Raw genomic sequence first — 25,285 nt, forward strand, 5'->3', positions numbered from 1 at the left:
AAACCAGGACCTCAGCAGGACTCCTCAATGCTCCACAGAAAAGCATGTTCTTTTACTAACAGTAAAAATATTAGGGATATCTACTTTTCCGAAAAAAAAAAAAAAAAAAAAAAAAGGCTGACAACTAGTTTAACACCGTAGCACAACGATGAAAAGCAGCACCCCGTTTTTCACAGAACTCTCTTCTTTTGCACTGATCTATGGGAGCTAAATGCAAAAGTGTCAAACACCGCATATAAGCACGGAGCAGACGTATTCTTCAGCATAATTTAGCACTTTGCTTTAAAACTGTGTGTGGGTGAGTGCTTCAAATTATAGCCCAATGACGCTAAGGTAGAGCAAAAACATTTCCTGCATGAGTGAGATTACAGGAGAGCTGTGTTTCAAGAGGATTGTTAACATACACATGTGCACATATAGGAACATTATGGAGACACATGTTGCCGTGAAGTATCTGCATGGGTTTTGGGGTATTGTTGATGAAGAAATGCACTGCAGACAGAGTGAGGCAGCTCAGGTAGTCAACCATTCAAAGCATCAGCTTGACTCCTGAACTTAAAGGTAGTTGTCTTTCAGGGTGTATGTTACAGAGGCAGGCTGAATGGCTGCTGGCAATCTATCATGAGATGGATGGGTTTCTCTAAGAAACACTTCTCGCAAATTAGGACTACACCTGTCTTTGTGTGAGTATGTATACATGTGTATGAGTATGGGGCTGGCGGCCTGGGAGCAGCAGATGTTTCTGAAAACACAGATGTAGTGCAGGGTGATGATGTCACTCAACATGGTCGGGAGCATTCATCATCGTTTACCTCGTCAATAGGTGTGATGATGTGGCAAATTAATGTCAGTTAGCAGTCCTCCATTCCCCGTGACCATCATACAAACACAACATCTCCAGCACTAATATTAGATTCCAGATCAAAAGATTACGCTGTGTTTGTGTGCAAATAATAAGCATTTAAATTTGGGATCAACATAATGGTGACAGTTTCAAGTTTCATGACAAAAACAGGAAATAGACTTGGACGCCTGAGAGACAGAATGATAGAGCTTGATCAAGTCTGAGGAGTTGGAAGTGGAGAGCTGAAATTAAACCGAAAACATCGGTGAAAATGTGGAAAGATTAAAAAGTTGTATTATGTTCTGGCAAACCAGCACACCTGTCAAGAACTGAAAGACATGTATCTTGTAAACACGTTTCTGAGATGCTCCAGTGAGCCCCAATAACAGGCCAAGCAGAGGTGCTCATATTTCAGGATGGGATCAGATATGATGAGACGACCAATCACTCCACACAGACATAAAACACACACGGTTTCAAAGTTCATTAGCCATGTCTGGTAAGATGCAGATGCCATGTATAATACAGATTAAACAAACGACAGCAGACACAGACATCAGATACTGTGAAAACATACTGAGCAGGCTGCAGGAGGGCAAGATTTGTATTTGAATAAGGATCGTAGTTTGCAGCATTTATACCCTCAGTGATGAACTCTTTACACATATGGATAGATAAACCATTCATTGTGGTTAATTAAATCTGCAAATATGAACAGGATATGTTTACTGATGTGCAGTAGTGGCTTTTCTCCTAACAGTAAACAGAGGAAACCAAAGCGGAGGCATTGAAATAATCACATCAGGAACGGTGAGGAGGACAAAGTAACAATGAAGGCAATCTAATCAATCATTCAATCCTAATGGAAAAGGATGCGACAGATCTCCAGAACACCTGGACGGTCTGACAGTGTGGCATTAGCAATTACTCCAGTCCATCTGCAGTGCACTGCCTTCAAATGGAGCAGATGCTACGCTGAATGCCTCTGCACAGAATCAACCTCTGATGAGTCTTAATTGTATATTGTATATCTGAGCGTTTGTGTATGTGCACATTGTGTTGTCCAACATGGAAATAAAGCCTAAACTAAGATAACAGGCGTGTCTGTGCTTGTGTAATCCATGTTTCACTGATACAAACTGGTCGGCATATTTTTGTGCTTGAAGCGCAAAGTTGCGCGATCCCCTCGCCTCAAGAAAGATTTAATACATATATTCCCAACATCAAAGACAAATACTTTGATGCAATACCTGTATCCAGGCTTGCTTTATGTTCCCATGGCTGTAAATGTAACAGGAATTGAGACCTGAGTGTTAAAATGCAGCACTGAGGTGCAAGGAAGCTGACAGGTGAAGTAGAGGAAGGATAAAAGCAAAAGCGTTGCCAGTGTGTAGAATAGAAGAAATGGTGTGGTAGTGTTGTTTTGCCTTGTCTACCTCTGTGCGTGTGTGTGTGTTTGTGTGTGAATAAACAATAGGCAAGATACTCATCACTGACCTTGGAGCACAAGTTATTCTACAGCTTGGAAGAATGCACACGCACATCCTGATAGTGAGGAGACCCTGTGGAGGATGAGCGTGTTCTCTGACTGGTAAACTCTCATCTTCCACAGGATCTCTTCAGGGCTGCGGCTTTTCCCCACTTCTATCTGTCCTGTACACAAACGACAATCAGACTTTTCAGAAAGACAGGTACGTTCTTCTGTTTGCAGATGAGGCTCACCTTGTAGAGAGCGCACCTCATGTATTAATGCTGTGTCCTTGTGGCAGCAGCCCTGGTTTGATTCCAACCCAGAGCCCTTTGCTGCCTGTTATCCACTCTCTCCCTCTCCTGGTGCACTATTAAATGAAGGCAAAAAGCCAAAAAATCTGATGATCAGAGTCATGGCCCTGCAGCAGTTGATTTTGTCGGTCGGTGTGAACAATCTTTCCTTTAGCTGAATGTGTCAAAGACCAAAGAAATGTTCACTGGCTTTCACCATAGACAGACTTCAGGGATCATGTGCCCGCAGTCCACCAGTACTAAAAACACTGATTTCATCCATTAAAAGGCAGAGCACAAGCTCAGAGTTCTTAATGTTGAAAGTGGTCTATACGTTTTTATTGATTCAGTTCGAACATGTGCTATGATACATTGGTTTGGTCAGAGCCACACAGAAAGCTCAGATCATCTCAGGGTCCTGTGATTTCTGCGATACAGAAAACAACTGCAAAAGGAGAAGTACTGTGGAAATTGCCAAAATATGGATGCAATTTTTAAAAATCCACATAGTATTCAGAAAAATAAAAACACAAAACTGGGAATTTGGGGGAAAATAAAACATCTGGAAAAAAATGAAATGAATTTTACGAGGCCCTCGGCACCCTCTGCATGGGGAATTCAATCTGCTTCTATTTTACCTCCCCAGAGATGACACAAACAGGTACATGTGGTCTTTTACTCTGTCAGCTAATAGCTTTTTAAGGAAAATATAGCTTGGCCTGTTTGTAGCTGTGGATGTTGATATCGTTCCCCCTGGTGTTTGGCTTAAATTGATCGATTTCACTGCTTTCTCTTATAGTTTTGGTAACAGTGACAGCTGTGATGTTGGTGTTAACCTGCGTTTGTGTACTGTTTATCTGTGTATATGTTGTATGTATGTATGTATGTATGTATGTATGTATGTATGTATGTATGTATGTATGTATTGTACTGGTTGCTGATTTTATTTATTGCTGCACTGCTTTTGTATTTACTATTATTGATTGCTGTCTGGAAAATTGCCCCTCATGGACATAAAAGCTTTACTTTATGACACAGTATGATGCAGTGCACGATGCAGTCAGTACAAAAAGCAATTCCATAATATCACACGAACAGCAGGGAGCCTCTACTCAAACACTGCAAGCCTTGATTTTTGTTTTAATCATCCATCAAGCCTCATTAGACTCAATTCAGTGAGTCAAATGCCTTCATGCCATCCAAAAACCATGCATGTGCATGCAGGCACTCACACACACACACACAGAATCCTGAATTTGACACCTCCACAGCTTGCAACCACCAATCGAAAAGTGTGACGGCGCTGCATGGTGTGGACATGAGAAGTCTGAACACCCTCCCCAGGGCTCTGACTGTACACACAGAGCTCAGGGCAGCTCAGTCAAAGGAGGATCCCCACATCCACTCTCACCAACACCTTGATAGTTTCTTTGCATTCCCTGCACAGTCGAATAGCTCACTGAAACAACATATCACTTTCGTGCTTTCCATCTTCCTTGTTTATCCCTCACCTTTTTTACACTTTGCACTTGCTCACACAAGTCTTGCCTCCATCACACACGTCATGCCCCTGCACATTTAGACTACGCAGGCAGGCCTGAACAGGCTCCAACAGCTCCCCCAAACACTCTTTATTCCAGATGAAGAACATGCATGATGCCTCATTCATTCCCAGCTTTTATTTTCATCTCTGTCACTCTGCAGAACGCACCGGAATACTTGGCAAGCAACACCCATCCATCCTGCACCCTCAAAACCCATTTTCCCCTCACGTTAGCTCTGAGTGATGCAGAGTGAGGAATGTAGTCCGTCTTTGGTTAAAAGCAACAAAATAAATGCAAATGCAAATTTCCATTAAGGATTGTCAAGCAAAATGTGGATGATAACACCCCTTCGTTTACCATGAAAGACAGAATATCAATTCATTTACCATAATTAAGGGAAATATGGAACTGGGGGGAATTCTTCTTCCCACTTTTGCAGCAGTATGTTGGAAATTGTTGAATCCAGCCAGCTGGAAGAGAGAGCGGGGGATATGAATTGAGTGGAAGCGGAGAGAAATGCTTTTCGAGGTGTCACCTCTCACACCTTGAGCGTGCCCCTTTCAGTTACAGCCCCACCTCTCCACTGCCTTCATAGTACCATCAATGCTTATGGAAACCTGCTCAGATGGTGAAAAAAAAAGTCAATCCATAAATAACGTTGGTCTCTGAACCATAAGAAACCAAGATGCTCGCCGACTGAGCACTTCACACTTTGGTTTCTTCAGTACACTCCATCTGTGCCCAAGGCGAGGCGTTCTCTCAGTGCAGAATATGCGATGAAACGCTCCCAGTTGCACCACATTTCTGCATACTCAGCACAAGCCAAGTAGAGTAAAATATGCATTTCAAACATATTTTATTTACATCTTAAGTAGCAAAATCAAATCCCATGTCTGTCACCCTGGAATCACACATTTTACTCACAAAACAGACCACGTTTCAAAGGATATCCCCTAAAAAGATATGATATGCTTGTCAACATCTCATGACGATGCTTCAGAATTCCACCAAAAACAGGAAGATTTCAAGGCAAAGGGCATCATGAGAACATCAACGTCAGAATGATTTTTGCTTAAGCTACTCTCTGTAAATCTCTTCAAAGAACGAGTGTCAAGAAAAGTGGCCTTGAATGTCACGACGAGCTGGACCATGTCAATCTGGAATAAAAACTTTCAGTCTGACTTTTGCAGCCCACCCTGTGTGTGTCTGATGAATACAGAGGTGCTTTAAAAAAGATTTTCCCGAGGCATGGTGAGCCATCAAAAAACTGTGAGAGTCAACTCTCTTTCAGTGTTCAAAAGCTCTATGAAGCCCAATTTAGCTTTGAAACATGGGACGTTTTAATATGAAAACCCAAAACTGCCTCATGCACGCTCACTCGGACCGGCATTGGGAGATGAAAGAGTGATGTGGATGAGCACACTGGTCCCTAACTGCGAAGGTATCTCTATCTGTAGAAGTGCAAGGAAGGAGACATGGACAGTGAATGTCAATGAGGGAGGGGAGGATAAACAAAATGCTCTCAAGTGCAGCCTGGCCTCTTTTTTATGCAGATTGAGAGAAACTGTAAGAGCGACGGATTGTGTGCTGCACAAACCTTTCAGCGCTTTGAATGAGGCACCCACCAGGTGGTAAAATTCCCTGCACAAAGCAGCTACTTTTTGACTCAAGTGTGAACTTTGCCATGCATATCCACCCTGAGAGGTCTACATAAGGAGTACATACACCTCATATCCTCGGGGTAGGACTGAGTAATACACCTTGGCTTGTGGAATTAAAAAGCGTCCTTTAAGACATTTTCCCATGGAATACTTCCCAGGAATATTTTACTTTTCCCAGCTACCAAAGGATCTCTTAACAGTCATCAGACTTTGACACAGAACTCAAAAAACGATGTACACTCCCTCACTTTTTGGTACTATTTAATATTTATTGAATTATCTAGGGTGCAGTTTTTTAAAAATGACATTATAAAGATAAATTCACAATTCCTCTTTATACTATCTTGAAGGTAAAAAACAAAACAAAACACAATGCCAGCAATGTAGAATATTTATCTGCTGCCATTTGGCATAGCCTCTTCTGTCCAAGTGGTTTTAGGAAGTGTACAGTAATCTGTCTTACTGCTGTGCTGAGGCAGTTGCTGCTTGCAGTGGCATGGAAGGAGAATCCACTAAAAGCAACCATTTTGCAGTATTTTGCCCTCTTGTTTGGTGCAACATTACTGCACTGTGTTCAGTGCTCCATCTGCTGAATTTCCCTCTGCACTCTGACTTTGGGGATGGAGGCTTTTATGTCTGACAATATGAACTGGATCTGGTTTAACTACTGCATGCAAACAATACAAGAGGATAGAAAACTAGACTGATAAACTCTGCTGTAAAAATGTAGCCTCTTTTCCTTTTGAGTGATTATTAGCATTCCACAATGACACACTGCTTACACACAGATCCAAACATCCCACTTCCCACCAACCCAAAATTAAATAAAAAACAGCAGAATCAAGTCAAAATGGTACAGTAGAAGTAACTTGTATGGTAAGATCTGCATGCTGCAGTGGGAACTACTCCCCTTCAGGTCATTGGTTCTAACCTTATGTTCTGTTTAATGCAGAGCTACTCTGTAGTGAGCATTACATTCCAGCTCCCTGCCAAAACAAAAGAACACAAGCATCATTGCCATGCAATTGTGCTCCGGGCCCTATAGATAGGGATTGTGGAAGAACTCAGGTTTGCCTGTGCAGCAGTGAATTGCTGATGGCTTGATTGTGAAGTATTTCAATTGGTGGGTGACGCATGTGTGCATGGCTCCTAATTTTAACTTGTTGGATCCAACACCATGCAGGCTTCATGTTATGTCCCCATTGTTTATCCCCCTTGATTGATGTACTCTTAAAGACCAAAAAACAGCAAATTTACTGCATCACTTTAGTGAAATCTGGAGTCAAGTTCAGTCTCAGGAGGCTTTGACATACATTTGAAGTAAATCCCACATAGCTGTTCAGAATCAGAAAATGCTTTACTGATCTACAGGAGGAAATTGGACAATGTTACAGGGGCACAGCAAACTTATATGAGAGCCCAAAATTATGCTACTCATGTACAAGTAGATATTCAAGAGCAGATGGTAGCAAGGCATCCATAAAAAAAACAGTCAAGCTGATTAACATGGCATGCTTGCAGTCTCATTCTCACCACCATGATTCAATCCTTCGGGTCTGGAGTGAAAATGAGAGCATTTAAGGGAAATCTCTGTGGTTGTGTATGCCATGAGCAGTGAAAAATCATCAATGGTGTGCAGATGCCTCACACATATTTGCAGATGCACTTTGTACGGTTGTGAATAGAAGTTCTGGTAGTGGGGGAGTTGAGGAGCAGGATGGGGTGCAGTGGGCTCGACAACAGACAAGAAGAGCGAGTTGGGGAAGTCATTAAGCACAAAGACTTTATCTTCATCTGCTGACTCCAGCAGTCAATTATCACTCTCATTAGAACACAGTAATTGCACCAGCCAAAGCATAGTGCAGAAACAGGCAGAAAATGGTCTAAGTTCAATTGGACAGTACACTTCAATTTCAAAATCTAAATGCAGCTTCATTGTAGTGAAGAAAATGTCCCCAGGTATTTGGAGGTTTTCCAAATGCTTGCTGAGCAGTAGCACATAATGTGGCACAGGCACAGTTACAAAAAAAAAAAAAAAAACAGCAAGAAGATATGTTTGCACTAAATATAACAGTGTTTAAATGCCCCTCCACTCAAAACCATGTTTTTCTCTTGTTCCTGCAGTTGAATGACTGAGCTTCATGGTGGAGAATGACGTAGGTGCACAGTTTGACACTGGAAAGCCGTTTTCACATTCATTGTTGAAAACTGTACATATTCTCTGTGCTCATTAAAAATCTGATTTTAAGAGGTGGCATGAGCATGATTTGTGACAAACAGTTTGGGAGCCTATCCTGGTCCAATATTCAGTATACATAGGCGTGTTGTGGAAACTTGAAGCCTCCAGTGCACAAACGCTGAGAGTGGACTTTACATTATATTTGGATATTCATATATTCTGGAATTTTTAATGATGGAGAAGGGGTAGGTGCTATTTTACGCAAAAATCACACCAGATACACATTAGACCATGTTAATGTGTTAACTTCCTGTCTGTATCTGCTTAATGGGTATATGAATAAGTCATATGCATATATGATATGGCTTGTCTTTGGTCTTACAGGGCAAACATTGGCTGTTTCTTTCACTCATGGCCATACATTCAGCTAAGTAAAGATAATTGCACATGGGTGTAGGGGACAATTTTTACATTAACCTTTAATATGGTGACCAAATAAGATATTAAATACTATAAAGTTACAACACATCGTCGGAAAATGGTGAATCTCTGGTGCAGAAACAGCACTGCAGAGCCCATCTAAAGGAGAAAACTCACTCGCTGTGTTTCAGTGTTATAGGAGCAATATTACATTGAAACAACGGCAAAAACTGAAAAACTATGTTGAAGCTTGCACTCATTCTCAACTTTTAATTGACAATCAGAATAGAGCTCATGTTGAAAAATGACATGTCACATGCAGCACAGGAATTCTGGAAACATAGAAAGACAATTAGACACGTGGATATACATTCCCACGCGCACACACAAACACACACAAGGCACTGAGGTGTCTGGAGAGTAGAGATAGGGCTGTCTCTATCAGCCTCTACACCTACCCAGAGGACCTAATCAGTCAGTGAATACACGTAAAATGGAGGCTGTCATCTACCTCCAGCCCAACAGACTCCCTGCCGACACTTTTCTCCTGCCTGTCCTCCTGAGAAAAAAAAGAGATGGATCTTCCTCTACAGCTGCATCCACAACCAAGATTTCCTACATCATATTTTCTCTAAGCTGTTGCATTGGCGAGACCTGGTCCTGTCTCCTTTACAGTCTCATCTCTGCAGTGAGCTCAAACAGCTCAAATATACGTTGTTTTTTTTTCTTTTTTAACAGCATTTAGGTTATTTTCTGTTTTCAGTACTTGTGCTCAACGGGTACCTGAATGTTTTCATTTCAACTTATGATTAATGCACCTCAGGAGAAGTGCTAGTCTGCAGCAGTCTGTCCTCTCTGCTTTATCAGAGCAGCCTCTCCCATCTTGTTGCTTCCATCCCTCCTCATGTGGACCAGAGACGGATGGAAATCAGAGTAATGGAACACCACTGTGACCCTGACCCTGCTTACGGGTCAGAGCCATTTGTCATGGCAACGACCCAGCACTCAGCAGCAAAGCAACATGTAATTGGTCATAAGGGAAGCACATGGACCTGGAAATGTGCACACCAACATGGGCTTGGCTACGATAGTGTCTGCACTAAGGTGCAGACTGTACAGCCTGCCCATACGCAGGTTGGGTTTTCCTTTCAAGCGTAGCTTTTTCTATGTGTTTGGGCCTTTTGTTCACGCACAAACACAGTTTTAGGTCACTGAAAACAGACCTTCTGGAAAACTTGTAGACAGGGAAAACTAAGTTTCTGGCTTGTGCATATGCAGCGTCATCTCCTTTGTCAACATGAGGCAATTTGAGTAATTGCTGGACTTGGTCAAACTAGTGCTGGTGCCAACCTTGCCTTGTTCTTGGACGAGACCTGGTCAAACCTGTTGGAGCTGGCAGCCTAATGGTAAGAGCTTTTTTCCAGGCTTCTGATTGGGCAGCATGGCTGTAGGTTTAGGATCATATTACCACCTGCTGGTGTAGCACTTAACATCACTTCAGTTGTGGTTTTGTGCTTCATATGGATGTTTGTTTGTTTTTTAACAGTGCTTGTGTGATTTCTTTTTTGAGATGGAAGGAGGAAAATCTTTTTTTTTAAAATGTCCACAGATGGACTAGGCCTACATCTAAAAACTCTGTTTACATCTGGATGCTATAATGAATCTACGCTGGCATGTTATTGTCGCTCTTCTCTGTCCACACTGAAATGCCAAAAATCATAAACGGAAAGCTTCCTTTCTCCACTTTTTACTGGCAAACAAATCAATCGTTATAGCAAAAGGGCCAGAAAGCTCGGTTACTCAACTCAAGTTTAACCTCCATTCAGTCGTCTCCTGTCTGACTTACACTGTGTATTATCATCACAATTTATCTGCTACTTAGTTGTTTCAGTTGACACACAACTGATCAAGTATAATGCAGTGATTTGTTCCCAGCTGATAAGTGGGACCTGTCATCCATACCCTGTTGGGTAATAATTACTGTGATGTTGCAGTGAGACGGTTGATCAAATCACTGTTCTATCCTCATGAGGATGTCTTGACAACTTCAGTATAAATAAAGATCAGAGACACCTGTATTGTGTGACAGTATGGCGATGTTCTCTCTCATTATTCTCTTATATTCCACAGCATCTAACTGTGTTTGAGTAGCCGTCATTTCCAAACATACTGACTTCCTCCAAACTACAACAATTAAGAGGTTTCATATTAAAGAAGGAGAGTGTTTTAGGAAAGTGTTTGGATGTGTAAAATGTCAACTTACTCTAAATTGTGAGTGAAAAGGGACAGGAAAAGGTTTGCTTTTTCAAATTTAGCCAGCATGTTGTGAGCATAGTCAAAACTCACATGCACACACAAACAAAAGATTTAATTTCTAAGAGGAAAACACAGACGTGGTTGAATTATTTTTTTCTGGGGGTTCCTTGGAGAATGAAGGAGATGTTTTTTTGTTGTTTTTGAGATTTATTGCTGTTTGTTTGCCATTTTGGCACTTTATGACTTGGATGCAACCACTGTGGAACTACAAAATGTGTGTGCGTGTGTGTATGTGTGTGTGCCAGTGGGTATGTTCAAACAGTACAAAGGGTCAGGGCTGAAGGGATAATAAAGAGAAAATGGAGAGCTGAGAAGGGTAGTAAAGAAGTTAAAAAGAAAGGACAGGAGGTTGATTAAGTGAGAGAAAGGACAAAGAGAGCAAGTAAGAGGAGAAAGAGTGACAAATGAAAGTGTAGTAGTAGTAGTAGTAGTAGTAGTAGTAGTAGTAGTAGTAGTAGTAGTGGTAGTACTAGTAGTAGTGTTCTTTGGGTATTTTGAAAAGATACATTGAATAAGTGGGATTAATGCATGCTGGACCATTCAGTGAGTGGTTAGACATCATCTGATGGGGCTATGTCTGCATGCAGTCAGAACTATGAGATGAGACGTTTTTGTTTGCCCTTAACTCTGCATGTGTGTTTGTGTGTTTTAATCAGCTTAGTATACTGGCACGAGGTGACATCAACTAGGCGCACAAAAGTATATTTGTTGTTTTCAGATTTCAGGTTCAGGTAGAAAATCTGCGAACAAAGTATTTATACAATCATGTGTTCACAAAGTGATGAACCTCACTCCATCCTCACTTGTAAACAACTGAGCCTTTCCAGGATGCCCCTTTCATACCCAATTCTGATCCTATCACCTGTTACCAATGAACCTGTTTACCTGTGGAATGTTTTAAACAGGTGTATTGGGAGCATTCCACATCTTTCACAGTCTTATGTTGCTCCTGTTCTGGTCAACTATATGAGCAGGAGACTGGAATATTCTGTCTAATCTGAAAAACCTGCAGATAAAGTATGAAAGTGCATATGACTTTATATAAATATGATCAGGAGGTAGGAAACCAAGAAACAGAGGGACATGAGGTGAGACACAAATGAGACAGAATGAACAAAATGTAATATAATACAATTCAACACCACAATAAACCTCATGACCTCTAGACTCAATCCTAACAAAACGGCTGAAGATGAGCTTGCACAGTCCATGATGCTAGAATCTATCGCACAGATTAAATGAGCAAAACATACGACACAGGCCACTCACAAGGCAAAGAAGAGCAGCCTCAAGCCTCAGTGTCCCTGAGAAGGACTGAAGAGGGATTGCTTGTGCTTAAAGAATATCCTTGTTCTCCAATTGTTTAAAAGTTTCTGCATTCAAATAATATCCAATTATACACTTACACCGTAAATGAGAGCTGCTTAGGGCATGTCAGAATACTTAGGTGTTCATGTTTAGGTTCTCTGGCAGCATTTCTATTTCCTTCATCTCAGTCGCTAAAAGAAGAATCCAATTAGTGAGGCTGAATATGTGGTCATGCCAAAGGAGTCACACATAAAGAAGCATTTACAGAAAATCTTGCTAACCATGGCAACCTCAGTGCATGTGGACCATTCTGATGCTTTGTTTTATATTGTCAAAACATAGCTGACATTTGATTATTCAAAATATGTAAAGATGCCAACTTAATTAATGGACTATATGTCTGCAAAGCGCCTCTGACAATATCACAAAGGGCTATCCATGCAACGGTGACGCAATCGGCCTTTTTCACATTTTCAAGCTGTCATGTCCTCGGGGATACAAACCCCCCGGATCCCAAAAAATAAAAAAAACAGATTAAAATACATCAAAAAAGGGATTAAAGAATCTGCCGACGCCCCTAAATCCTTCAAAGGGAGTCCGACTCTATCAAAGGATGAGCATGCTCAAATATGAGGCGACACACATGACACATGAAGAGTGCTGGTGTTCAGTTTATAATTTCTATTACTGTGTGGAGGAAGAAATTAGATTTCAGTGAAACGTGATATCAAAGCAAAGCGATAAGTGGCTTTGGTTATCTTTATATACCACAGTCGCCTATAGGTGAGAGAGGAAGAGGGAGGAAAACATAAGAAAAGCAGAGAGGAGCTGATAGGGCAGAAAGAGAAAAACTAAAACAAAAAGCTGATCTATTTGAATTGTCTCCTCTACATATGGAGGAGGTCAGAAAGGAAAGAAAACAAAGAGACTGCAAGATAGTGGAGAGAGGGAGAAAGGGGCAAAATGAATTCTCCATTTTCTCATTTGGGGGTTTCCCTGTTAAGTGGTGGAGAGGTGGGGCTCACCTCAAGCAATTCTTTAGGAGTTCAAAGCGTGCCGGTGGGAGGGGGGGCGGCTGTGTGGGAGAACGGCAGACAGTTAAGATGGGATTTCTCATTACTCGCGTCTCGCTCCGTGTCCTGGCTATCACTGCTGTATTCCGCTCTCTCGCTCGCTGCCCTATAATTTTTCTCCCCCTCCTTTTCTCTTACAGAGACTCAAAGTGAATACATAAGATTGGGCCCCACTAGACCACACTCCCCCTCTCTTTTTTCTTAGTCTGCTTGTGTTTCCCCAGTATCTGACTGTGCACACACAGGCTAAAACACACAGAGGCAGGATGTATGACAAAGCAAGAGCAAAGAGGGAACACAAAGCAGAGAGAGACGTTAGCATGTGCACATGAAGGTGACTTCAAAGCTCAGCGCTATGGAACACAATGAATGTCCTAACAACCAGAAGATCTCATTTTAATAATGCTTTACAGGAGTACATTGTGTGTGTGTGAGTGTGTGTGTGTGCGTGCGTGCGATCACAAAGCATGAAAATAAAATATTCTCATCTCATTAGACTGCATAGTAAAGGGAAGTCAATTATTTCAAAAATTATTCTATCCTGAGAAATTTGATGTTGGACTGCACTAATGACTACATTTTCTTTACTGATTGTTCTGCCATTAATATTTGAATAATTACTTTTTCCAATTACTTACATATTTATCTCACGTAGAAATAATCACAAATGTGTACCTCAAGTCACAGCCACAGTGGTGTCTGGGGTTGCATCTAACGATTATTTGAACTATGGGTTAATTTGCCGATTACTATCTTGATTAATCGGTTTGACTTCAGAAAACAGTGAACAGTTAAAAAGGTCCAAACAGTCCAAACACAAAGATATTCTATTTGCTATAATGTACAGTCCAGAAAAGCACCAAAGTCTCACATTTGAAAATATGGAGCCAGCAAATCTTTTCTTCAGTAATCACTAGATTAATGGATGATCAAAATAGTGGCCATGGATCCTGTCCTACTCACTGAATTATCAATTTGTGATTATAGCAATGCTGTGTGCACACATAAACACTCGGAGAGAGAGCCGGAGCCTCGTCGGCAAAGAGGTGAAGCGGAGGAGCAAAGCGCCGTGCCGGTGATGCTGATGATGTGTGGAAGTGGAGGTGTTTCCTTGAGAAGAATGAGCCGCACGTCTCCTTGCAATCAATCCCAGATATTACCCCGGTATATGTCAGATATGCTCACTGCCACGCTAGCCACCCGTGACTCATTCCGTCATTACATCTGAGAGGTCACGCCCACTCCACCCCCGCCTGCACCATCGTTCCTAGGCCTGATGGCCGTCTAAATGGCCTGCTCTCTCTACACTGCAATTAACCTTTTTATTGGCCACCTGCCAGCCAGCTGGAGATACATCAGTGGTTGTGCATGTGTGTATGTGTGTATGTAAGAACCATAAAAGCAATGGTGTAATGAGTTCAACACTTGTGTGTATGCATACGCACAATGGTTGAAGCTTTCACGTCTGTGAATTTCCATGTGAAAAGTGTGTCTGTGTGTGTGTCTGCCTCTGTGTTAGCTGACAGATTTCACCTGCTCCCTTCTTCAAGTAGAAATTGATTGAATCTAACATCCCATCATGGTTGACCCAGGCAGATCCCACTGGCTGTGAGGCTGTCTGATTGCAGACCTCTCTCCTTGGCACAGGAACCAAACAAGTCCCCTTTGCATTATATATCGATGGGACGGGTATTGATAAAGCGCTGGGATGGACTGTCTGCTGTCCAGCTATGCTTGAAAAGACTTGATGATGCACATACATATGCATATGCACCGGCATTTACTCAATTCACACATACACTAATACATAAAAACACACAGAAACTCTTGTTCTGTGGATTTTCTTTAGTGCACACTGCCAATGAATCTGCTTTTGTTCCAGGTGTCAGGAGAACTGCCATACTGACAATGGAGTCTATGATCACTATTATCACATTAATTTGTGTGAAGGATGAAGATGGCAAAAGCATGTGTTAATACAAAGTACATCATCTGTACATTAGATCAAGCACATACCCCCCTTTCTGCTGCTGCGAGATCAGCAATGCATGAGGCAGCTGTAGCGAGGAAACAACTAAATATGTCATCTCCAGGGTCTTCCAAATGTAAAAAAATTTCACTGAAATTCTAAGCGCCTCATTAGATCTTTAAATACGACATTGCAGTCTTATAAAGTGCCATCTCTCACACTTTCATCAAAGCTGGACCACTGGTGTTTAAAACATGGCAGATGAATACGGAGACATTTCATTTGGCCATTCCCTACTGAAGCGCTGTGCACCTACTGTATGCTTTTCAGTTTTGTCAAGATAAGTAGCGCCTGAGAGATCACATTGCACATGCAGTTAGACAACTGAACTCTTTGAAGAAGGAAGGAAAAACCTTCACAATCTCCCCAATGGTAATATACTGCCCCATTACCTTGTAATTCAAAAGCCTATGAAAAGAAACAGAATCACACTCAGACAGTAACTTCAAACAGGCACTCAGTATCTGAGAGGCTTATACTGTACTATCCCATTGTCAACAAGAGGCCTCTCTGGAGCGTCTTAAAATCTGGCAGAGCGCTGCTGAGCAGAAAGCACACAGTGAATGCATTCTGTGGCTCCTCCAGCTGTAAATTGAATTTCGGGGCACGACTTGACACAAAACACCTAATAATCCCACGTCACTTGCTGTTCCCAAACCGAACAAGGTCACACTGTAGGACTAGTAAAGAAAAAAAAAACCACAGACCCTTTTACAAGCATTTATCCAGTAGGGCAATGCATTCAGGCTCCAGCGAGGTGAAGGAATTTACAAGGAAGAAAGTACAAACGTTTCAGCAATTCAAGGACAACAAACAATCAGCAAGGGAAAGCAACTAAAGAACCTTTCACACTTGCAGATGTCATGCGGTTGTGCATTTGAAGGATAGCCGTGAAGTAGCAAACATTTCATGGTTAAAGAAAGACATCCGTAATATTACGTAATATTCTTTGTCTTATGGTATTTGTCTGATCTATGTGTTATTTATGCTTTACAGTGTGCATTTTACATACCAATTTTATTTCTCACTCAATGTTATGACCATCATTTCCACACATCCACGCAAGTATATTCAGTTATTGTGGTTCATTAAAGGTGAGACTAGCTAAACCGGGGAGTTGGTGAGGTGTACCACGTACTGTATTTTTAAGCATGGTGCTCAGGGAGTACAGGATATAGCAAAAAAAATCGATCAATTAATAAGGCTGATAAGTCTGGCAGCCCTTACCTGCAACAGAGAGACGGGCCGTGCGGCTGGAAATGGATCCCAGGTTATCGATAGTGGCAACGCACTGATAGGTTCCCTCATCAGGCTTATTGTGCTTAGAGTGGACCACGTGCGTGAAGAACAGCGAGCCATCGGGAAGAACGTGCCGCCTCTCATCTGAAACCAGGCTCATGAAGGTGCCGTCTTTCTTCCATTCTATGCGTGCTGTCGTAGCTGCGTCGCTGTGGGCCGAGCAGTTGAGCAGTGCAGAGTTGCCCCGGATGGCCAGTGTGTCCTGGGGCTCCACGGTGAACCAGAAGGGGCTGAAGGGCTGCGCTGCTGAACCTGGGGGCAACATGAAAGAGGGCAAAACAGAGATTTTAGCCAGATGCTCTGCACAGACACTAAGTCATGTTGAGAATGGGACCAATTCGGCCTAAGCAGCGACGAGCGATGAAATAAATGGGACTCTTGTTGCTGTCTAACAACTGATGTGTTTCATGGTCACTGCAGCTGATGCCAATGCTGATATTATTGATTTTATTGTACTAGCAGCATGTGTCTACTTCCCATCAGTGGTGGATGTGTACATTTGAGGCTTGCTGCAGATGCTGTCATTTGAAAAGCTTCTTCATGACCAGATGTGATGTATTCATGAGTACATCTGCTGTAACAGACGACTGCAAATTAAAGATTTTTTTGTATTTATACACTTTTAGGATTCTAGAGAGCTGTAAAATACTATCACTCTGGACTACACTACTACTGTGGCTGCTTTTTGAGTCCAACCACATGACAAGTGATGGCAAAATCACATCTCCTAAGACGTCATCCACTTCAATGGGACATTTCAAGAGTCACTCACACAAAATGTGCTGGTGGCTAAAATGAAAGGACACTCCTGGAGTCCAAGTGGCCCCAAACACTCAATGAAACATTTCCAAAGCAAAACATCTTTTTGTTCGTTCTATCTTTTCAGCCACTGTGCCTGAGTCTATCCCAGAGATTCCAAGAAGCTTTTCATTATGAAACCACAAGCCCCACTGGAATTGGACGAGAGGAACTGACAAATTTAACCCAGTCTAGCCTCTCTGGCAAGTTAATATCACGTCTTGCTTTATTATAAGTAGAGAGTGCAGCGAAGGAGTAAACACTTTGGAACGCGGTTGCCATTTCCTTTCCTCGAGCATAAATGGTAACGTCGCACTGACATGGATAGTGCCAAAGTCAGAGTAAGTGCAATTGCTTTGCATTTGTCCTCATCCATTATTCAAGCACTCCCACCCTAAGAGTCACACAGTGGTATTGTTTAGATAAATAACACCAATTATCAGTTCTGCAGGGATGGAGGGAGAGCTAGAAAAATAATTAAGAGGGTATGAAGGTATTTTAATAATGCAGCGAATGGAGTGAAATAAGTGTCTGAATGTTAAATGCAGTTTAAAATATGCCTGCTCTCTTCCAAGGAAATGGCAAGTCTCCAGGGGAGAGCGAGAGCAGAAAGAGACAGAAAGAGGAAGACAGAAAAGGAGAGAGACGGGGGGAGGGAAAGAGAGAGAGATGCTATGTCAATGGTTCAGCTATTTAACTACTAGGAGGTAATTTCTCTACCTTGCGGCACAAAGTCCCTAGTGTGAGATCCAAAGAGAGAAGCGGTGGTCCATTACGGTGGCAATATGGCTGCTTGTCCTCAGTGCACTTTGTTCTCTTGAAAGCACAAACAATTGCAGAAAATGGCTGAATGGAATAGATATTTTCCACTTTCATATTAGGGAATAAATGTAAGACAAAACAGCACTCTATCTACGCTGCGCAATCGTCTCCACACTTATTCACTGATAAAGACCAGAAGAGAGAAAGAGGCGCTTTCCTTATGTCTCAGTGGACACCGTTGGACCTTGGCCACTCCGACTGAAGCATCACGACCAGATTGATTAGTATGGTCCCTTCACCAAAGACAAGATAATTAGAAACATATCTCTGCTGTTGGTTGCCAGCTTACTTATATCCTCTTAGGGCTGCTACAGTGCCATTTTTACAAAAGTGAAACTATTAAATCAGGATGTAATGTGCAGCTACAGATTGGATGCAAGTAAAGCACAATTCCAGGATACCAAAACTTAACTGGAGCTGCTGATGCAAAGGCAGCTGCAAGTGCTCATACATATATTTTATTTTGAAAACCCCTTCAGGCAGAAGTGGCTGTGAGATTTAAGTGAATAAACAGAAGCATTAAAATTCACCTAGACCCAAGCTAGCACAACACATTTTCAACAGCAGTAAGTGAGAGGTTTTAAATTCAACTGAAGTAAGCAGTTGATTTTGGGAAATCGATGGATTCAGAGCGGCCTAGTGTACATACTGGGCAGAATGTGACAACACCAGCAAAGGTATTTTACTGATGGTGCACATGACAGATGGAGAGAGACCAGAGTGGAGTAGCAGTGGGGGGAATTTGTCAGTCCGGCAGACCAGAGCCACCATAGCATGCTTAATCATCTCTGCTGTACGCGGCTGGAACAGTGGGTGTGTGGGTTGGGCAGAGCTTCCAGGCCCGAGTCTGGCTCTTTTCCAGTCAAAAGACCATCTTCAGCCACTCTCTATCAGAGGGGAAAACTGAATGGGCTTGAAGGTCCTGCAGCATCCTATCAGAGCCAAAGCAGTCGCTTTTAGCAGCTTTTTATCCCTATCGAAGGAGCAGTAGGGGAGGGCTTAGCTTCAGCTCTACTGTTGAACAAAATGGCGAACCATCTGCTTTCAGTTGCAGAGACAACATCCACAGTCAGCAGGGCAGGGGGAAGAGAAAAAGAAGGGACTGGAGATGGGGATAAGCTTGGGGGGGATGTGGGGTTGATGCCAAGCTAAGGGGCTGGTTTGTGAACCACACTTACAACACTTTTAACAGCTTCACAATATCTCCACATGGAATCATTTCCCTCAAAATCTCAACACCACCAATAGCAGCAGTCAAACTGCAGACAAACACACTCACCAACAGAGAAGACGACAAAACAATGACGACACTGGTAGTGGCCAAAGTACAAGCTAAACAAATATTTTGATGAAAAACCAAACATCAGATGGCAAAAGGCTTCCAAAGCTTCCAAACTGTTGATCGTTCTTTGTATTCCATCCCTTGTATTTCCATTCTTTCTAGTTTGTAGAAAAACTACAAATCACAAGAAAAGTTTTGGCAGACCAAAGGCAAGCTTTGATTTTTAGGTTAAGAAAAAGTTGAGAGTTGCAGGCTTGGAAACCCCCTCTAATAAACACCTACAGAACAAGCTGCATTCTCTTGATGTATTCTGAAGTGTTCATTGACAGAGAGCTCGACAAAGCATTTCTTTCCCATACATCTTTGAAGTACAGGGAAGAAATCTAACCAAACCTTGCTGAAACAGAGCATAATGAAAAGGAGAGGAGATGATTGTTACACGAATGGGGATTTCTGCCTCTTGTATAGAAGCTTTCTTGCTTTGTGATGTGTTCATCAATAACATGCATGGGTCCAGACGGCTGTCGAATCTTTTACTAAGTAACACCAAGTACACCGGAATAAAATTAATTTTCCCTTAAATGTTTCTTCGAATACACACACACTTTTATACCAGAATTTATTAGTACTGAAACACTGCAGGCTTTTAACAACACAGCAGCAGAGTTTAAGAAGGAAGGTGGTGTCGGAAACCACATTACAGTGTGAGAAGTCTAATCTACTCAGGCCCAGCAGTGTGGGAGCCCCCGTTTGTCTTTGAAAAATAGGAACCGCCACACCAGGCAACCAGAACCAGGGAGAGGAGAGCAAGGGGCTCGAAAATGAGGTTGTCTGCTTGATAAGTATGGGCTGTTACCTCTGTCCCAAATCCACTTTGCTCAGCAGTCATAAAAGGTTTGGGAGCCCAGCTTACGGTGGTGCCCTGATATGCTCCCTCGCTCCCAGATGAGAGACAGAATGGAGACATGGAGCTGGTGCTGTATTTCCCATCTTGAGCCAGTGTTGAAAGCATATTTTTAGATGTTGCAGGGGCTCACTGTCAAGGTGAGGCATGTGTGAACTTAAATAACATCTTCACACAACAGCAACCTGCAAAAACTGGTTTCTCACTTGTGCAACATGTATTCTATGACAGGGATTAATTCTTCTATACAGACCCGTACACAGTTTACAATCCTGCAGCAGAGGACATAGTCAATCAGTGTTGGATGTAATATTCCAGAAAAGGCAGTAAAGAGGAGTGGGTGTGAGTCTGCTCTCCACACAAAGACCCCCTGTTCTCTCCTATTCTACCCTTGGCTCAGCATGAAGCCTCCTCCCTCATTGACCCACCGTCTAAGAGCAGCCATATTGACTACCCTCCTTATTGAGCCGCTCTTGAGGCAGAGCAGACCGCTCACAAAACCAGTCACATTTTCAACAACAGAGGCCCTTGTGTGGCTTGGATTTAGGGACAAGGAAATCCTGGACATCCTGAAAAGTAAACACACTTGACATTTACAACCACTGCAAAATGATAATTACACTTTACTACATTAAAGGGCTAAAGAGTGATATAGATATTCTTTTATCATCACGTAGGAATACGATTTTTCACACTCTTGGCTCTGTATTCCTTTTGTCTAATGTGTCACTGTGAGCTGTAAGACCTTTACAAGAAAACAAGCCTAGAGTACAAAATCATTAAAGCACATCAAGGATGAATGGAAACCTTCCACGGAGGTAAAGACAGAGGCGGAGGGTTGGCAATTTGTAATGAACCTGAGCACTTCATTCGCCGTGCTGCTGCCTCTCTGTTATTTCCATCCCTCCACTGTTTGTCCTTCCACCCTCAGCATCAGGGTCGCTTTAATGACACTAATGGAGATAGTTGTTTCTGCTTCTCTCCCACACTTTCCCCTCTCTGCTTTTTCATCTTCATGCCTCGAATCTGTGTGTCTTTCTCTGCAGAATCCTTCATCTCCCTTCTGAAGCCCATCTGTCAGCATGAAACACCTCAGGGAAATAATAATGATCTTGAAACCAAATGTGGATGGACAAGGTGTCTTTAATAGAAGAGGAGAAGGAGCTGCAGCTAACTTGTTTTATTTGAGGTATGTATCTATTTAGGGACAAAAGGAAAAAGTGTCCTTTTCTAATCAAAAGACAAGTGCAGAGGTCCCCTCAAGGACTCTATTATGGAGTGGTTGTAGTGTAGGTGGCTCACTTCCTTTCATTTTGTTAAAACTGACACTTGGGCACTTGCCTTGAAATGAATCAAAGAAGCAGAGATTTGAGTGGAGACACCTATTTCATTGCCAGGTAATAGAAAAGAAAGGAGAAGAGGCCACATTCATTAAGACAGATTAATGTTTTTGATTCTAGGAATGACATTCATCTTTTAAAATTTGTCTTGAAAACTGTCAGTGTTCACACATCTGAGAAAAGACTAAATATCACAGTGGAAGGATAAAAATTAAAGGCAAACTTAAGGTTAAGAGTCACAATGGCAACTGAGGGGCTGGATGACAGAAAAATACATCTCTTCTTCACTCTTGTCCAGACTTGTAACACATATTTGTTAGAGTTCGTTTGGCCGCTCAAGTATTCTTTTAACAGTTGATGCCAGGAACAATGGCTGGTATGCCTGAGGGAGATAGCTATGATCTGGGATACCACAACCCACTGATTCTGGTATTTTCAGCGTTCCCCACAGCAGTTGATGAAATGAGGGGTTAAGGCCAAGCCATAAAGGGATGGACAAAATGATTGGGGCGCCTCGCGCACACTGGCTGTCCTGCGCTGGCACCCACTCAGCTGGCAGATTAAAAGAGGAAAGGATCCAATTTTTTCAGCTCACAGTTCTCTGTCATCCTGTCTGCTCACTGCCATTGTAAAACTCTGGAGGCTCGGAGAAAACATGACAGGGTCACAGGCGGGGCTGAGTCACTGCAACAACATCAGCTTTGGTTTCATTGAATACTGCCGGAAAACGTTATTCTAATACAAGTGTCAGTCTCTCTTTAAATCAGATGCATATAGATTGTACTCAAATGGTTTACTGGTTAATAGGATTAGCAAACGCATTGAGTGCAAGAGTCCGGCAAAATATTCAACTTAAAACAACCATGTCCAATGGATTCTCTTTGTTATGTGACTGCAGTCTTGCTATTTAGTAATGGTGACACACAATTGTCGCAGGAAGAGTAATTAACATGTACTTAATCCCCCTCCCTCAATAACCACACACACTGACCCCCTTTCCTGTTTTGCAGTGAGAGGCTCAAACCAAGACCACCTTGGAGACATGACTCTTGCTGCAGCCCTACCAGGGATCTACATACCAGAATCAAAACTCAGACTGTTACTGTGAGGAAGTAAACTACAAATATTCAAAACTCTGCTTTTTTGACACTTAAAGTCTCACTTTCAATTCTAAAAGTCTGTGATTAGCATTTGTCTTTGTTTAATGCATTTTATGGACTAAACAAGTTAAAAAAAAAAAAAAAAGATTGTTTAAAGCATCGTACAAATAAATGTAAACGAGAGCAAAGCTCCAAAGACCCTACACTGCTGAGCTGAGCTTCTGAAAACAGTGACATACAAAATCTAGAAAAAATTAACTTTTCTAGGTCAAACGCCATGACGTGAGATTACAATTAGGGGGATTTGGTCTTTGGTGAATTAGACCACTTTTCTTATTTAAGGTTAGTCAGTCAAAATCATATGTGCTTTTTTAAATGTCTCTGCGTGCAGTCTGAACTGCATCCTGAATGCTGAGCAGACAAATGGCTGCTCTGAAAAGCAGGGAAATGGCCCTCCAACGCTGAGACGTTCATGCTTTGCACTCATTAGCATGGCATAAATTTTTCATTAACGTTTACACAATTACATTTGGAACCAAGGTTTCTAAAATATGCACATTTGCATTCCTCTGCCATGGCTGTCCATGTAAAAAGCTCATACATAAATCAAAATGTTTGCTTAATAATGAAATTAGTGACTTCACAAATACAAAAGTCTAAATTAAACTTGACCCGACTGACACAGAGTAATTGGGTTATGGTAGGCTACTGTCACCATTCAATGCTGAATTTAAACTGCAGTAACATAAGGGTATCCATGCATTTGTTCTACTGGGTAAACTGGTACCACACCTCAAAAAGCAAGGTATCATCTATATGCTGCATGCAGTACCATCAAAAACATACAATAAAAAAAGTTAAAGAAAATGTTATGTTATTACCCCACAGCTGAAGAATTATGTAGAATATTCTCTTATTTCCAGCTGAATATAAAGACATGGACGAGGCAAAACAGGGAAGACAGCACTTGAAGAATGGAATGCCAGACAGAGCTTCCAACAGATGAGTGTGTCTGAGAGGGAGGCAGAGGTCCAGGAGGGATTGGGTGAACAGGGAAACCTCTCTCACCTCCCCTGGTTGTGATAATTAACCAGCACTGATTGGGGCTCAAATTCCCCCTCTTATCAGACTCCCCACGGGCTCACGTTGAAGGATTGGCCCACTGAGACGACAGCACCACAGACGAGCATGCAGTGAGAGCTGGATTAGAGATGGTGCGTGGGTACAGTGGGAGAGGACGTCCAAAACACTGCCTCATGGTGAATAATTGGAAAGTAAAATAGCCAGAAACAGCATGTTTCTCGGGCTAAAGGGGTACCCACAGAGCAGTCAGACTAAAGGTTAAAACCATCACTTAATGTCAGTATTTGAGAATTGGGCTAACCTTTTCTGCTTGTGGGAGAAAGCCTGCTAAAAATCTCACTATGGCAGCAGATGTCATTATCTGCTGTTTGTGAGTAAAACGCTCTTTAAATTGAGCTCTCAAGGAAACTATCTAGTGCAGAGACAAAGTATGCACTTAAGACACTGCTGGGAAACAACACAGAACATTGCTCAGTGTTAAAACACAAGGAAATGTATTTCAGAAGCATTTGTTATATTTGCTGAAATTCTCTTTACATCCCGACAGCAATAAATAAATCAAATGCTCTGTGAAAAAAGAAGAAATCCAGTATGTGTGGCTGTTGCAGGCCTGTGACAAACCCATCGATTTCATTTGGGCCCATTTCATTTGGGTCAAATGAAATGCCTGGATGGCCTACCTTTCTGTCTACCTACGTACCTGCCTATTCACATGACCAAAGTCTTTTCACAAAGCTAAGCAGAAATATCTATCTTTACAAAAACTTAACCGACCCACTAACTTGACAGCTGTGAGTACTAACAATAGTGCTGTTATTTACATTCATTATGATAATGTCCTGTGTTTTCTTTAGGGCTGGGGTACCTGTACCAATACTTTTATGGCCATGTAGGGATGGGTTATCCGATATGGTCGTAAAATCAGTGAGCAGTGGGCAAACATGGCCAGGAAGTGGTCGACATGCTGGCCAGATTGAGTCGAGTTCCTTCTTTCTCCATGAACAACAACAGATAAGATAGTCATCTGAGACAGGAAAGCACATTTATCTTGCCACCCACCAGCTCCACCCCGTCCCCACTAACCCTGATACTAAAGAAAACCATGTGGCTGTAATGAGATATCCTATAGATTTTTTAATGAAACACAATATTGCATTTTCTTGCCCCTGGTTTTTTGCTATCACACTCACTCATGCAAACACATACACACACAGAGGAAAGAAAATCAATATAATCCAGTGTGCCTTGCAAAGTCAAACACCCAGCAATTTATCAGCATTGGATTTCAAAGTCTGGGTCTTTGCCTATTTCGTCCTTGACTGCTGTCATTTTGTCATTTTTGTGCTTCTTTTTTTTTTTTGATCACAAGAGAAAGGCTTGTGTACAGCACAATTTCCCACACAGTGTGGTCACAGTTAAGTGCAGCATTTGGTATGAAGAGCCGGGGATTAAAGTGCAGTGCACATGGGAAAAGGCTGCTACAGGTCACATACAGCTACACATTCAGTTGATCACAGGCTCT

General features: G+C 42.0%; 1 protein-coding gene across 15 annotated transcripts in view; it reads right to left on the minus strand.

Annotated features, from left to right (window-relative positions):
• Positions 1 to 25,285, minus strand: part of neo1a (neogenin 1a) — a 151,707-nt gene that overhangs the window by 82,638 nt on the left and 43,784 nt on the right. For all 15 annotated transcript variants that reach the window (XM_070960196.1, XM_070960131.1, XM_070960185.1 and 12 more), the window contains exon 2: positions 16,363 to 16,686. In XM_070960196.1, coding sequence (XP_070816297.1) covers positions 16,363 to 16,686 — 324 coding nt within the window. The remainder of the gene's footprint in view (positions 1 to 16,362; positions 16,687 to 25,285) is intronic.

The sequence above is a fragment of the Chaetodon trifascialis genome, chromosome 1, assembly GCF_039877785.1.
Source record: "Chaetodon trifascialis isolate fChaTrf1 chromosome 1, fChaTrf1.hap1, whole genome shotgun sequence".
NCBI classification, from domain to species: Eukaryota; Metazoa; Chordata; class Actinopteri; order Chaetodontiformes; family Chaetodontidae; genus Chaetodon; species Chaetodon trifascialis.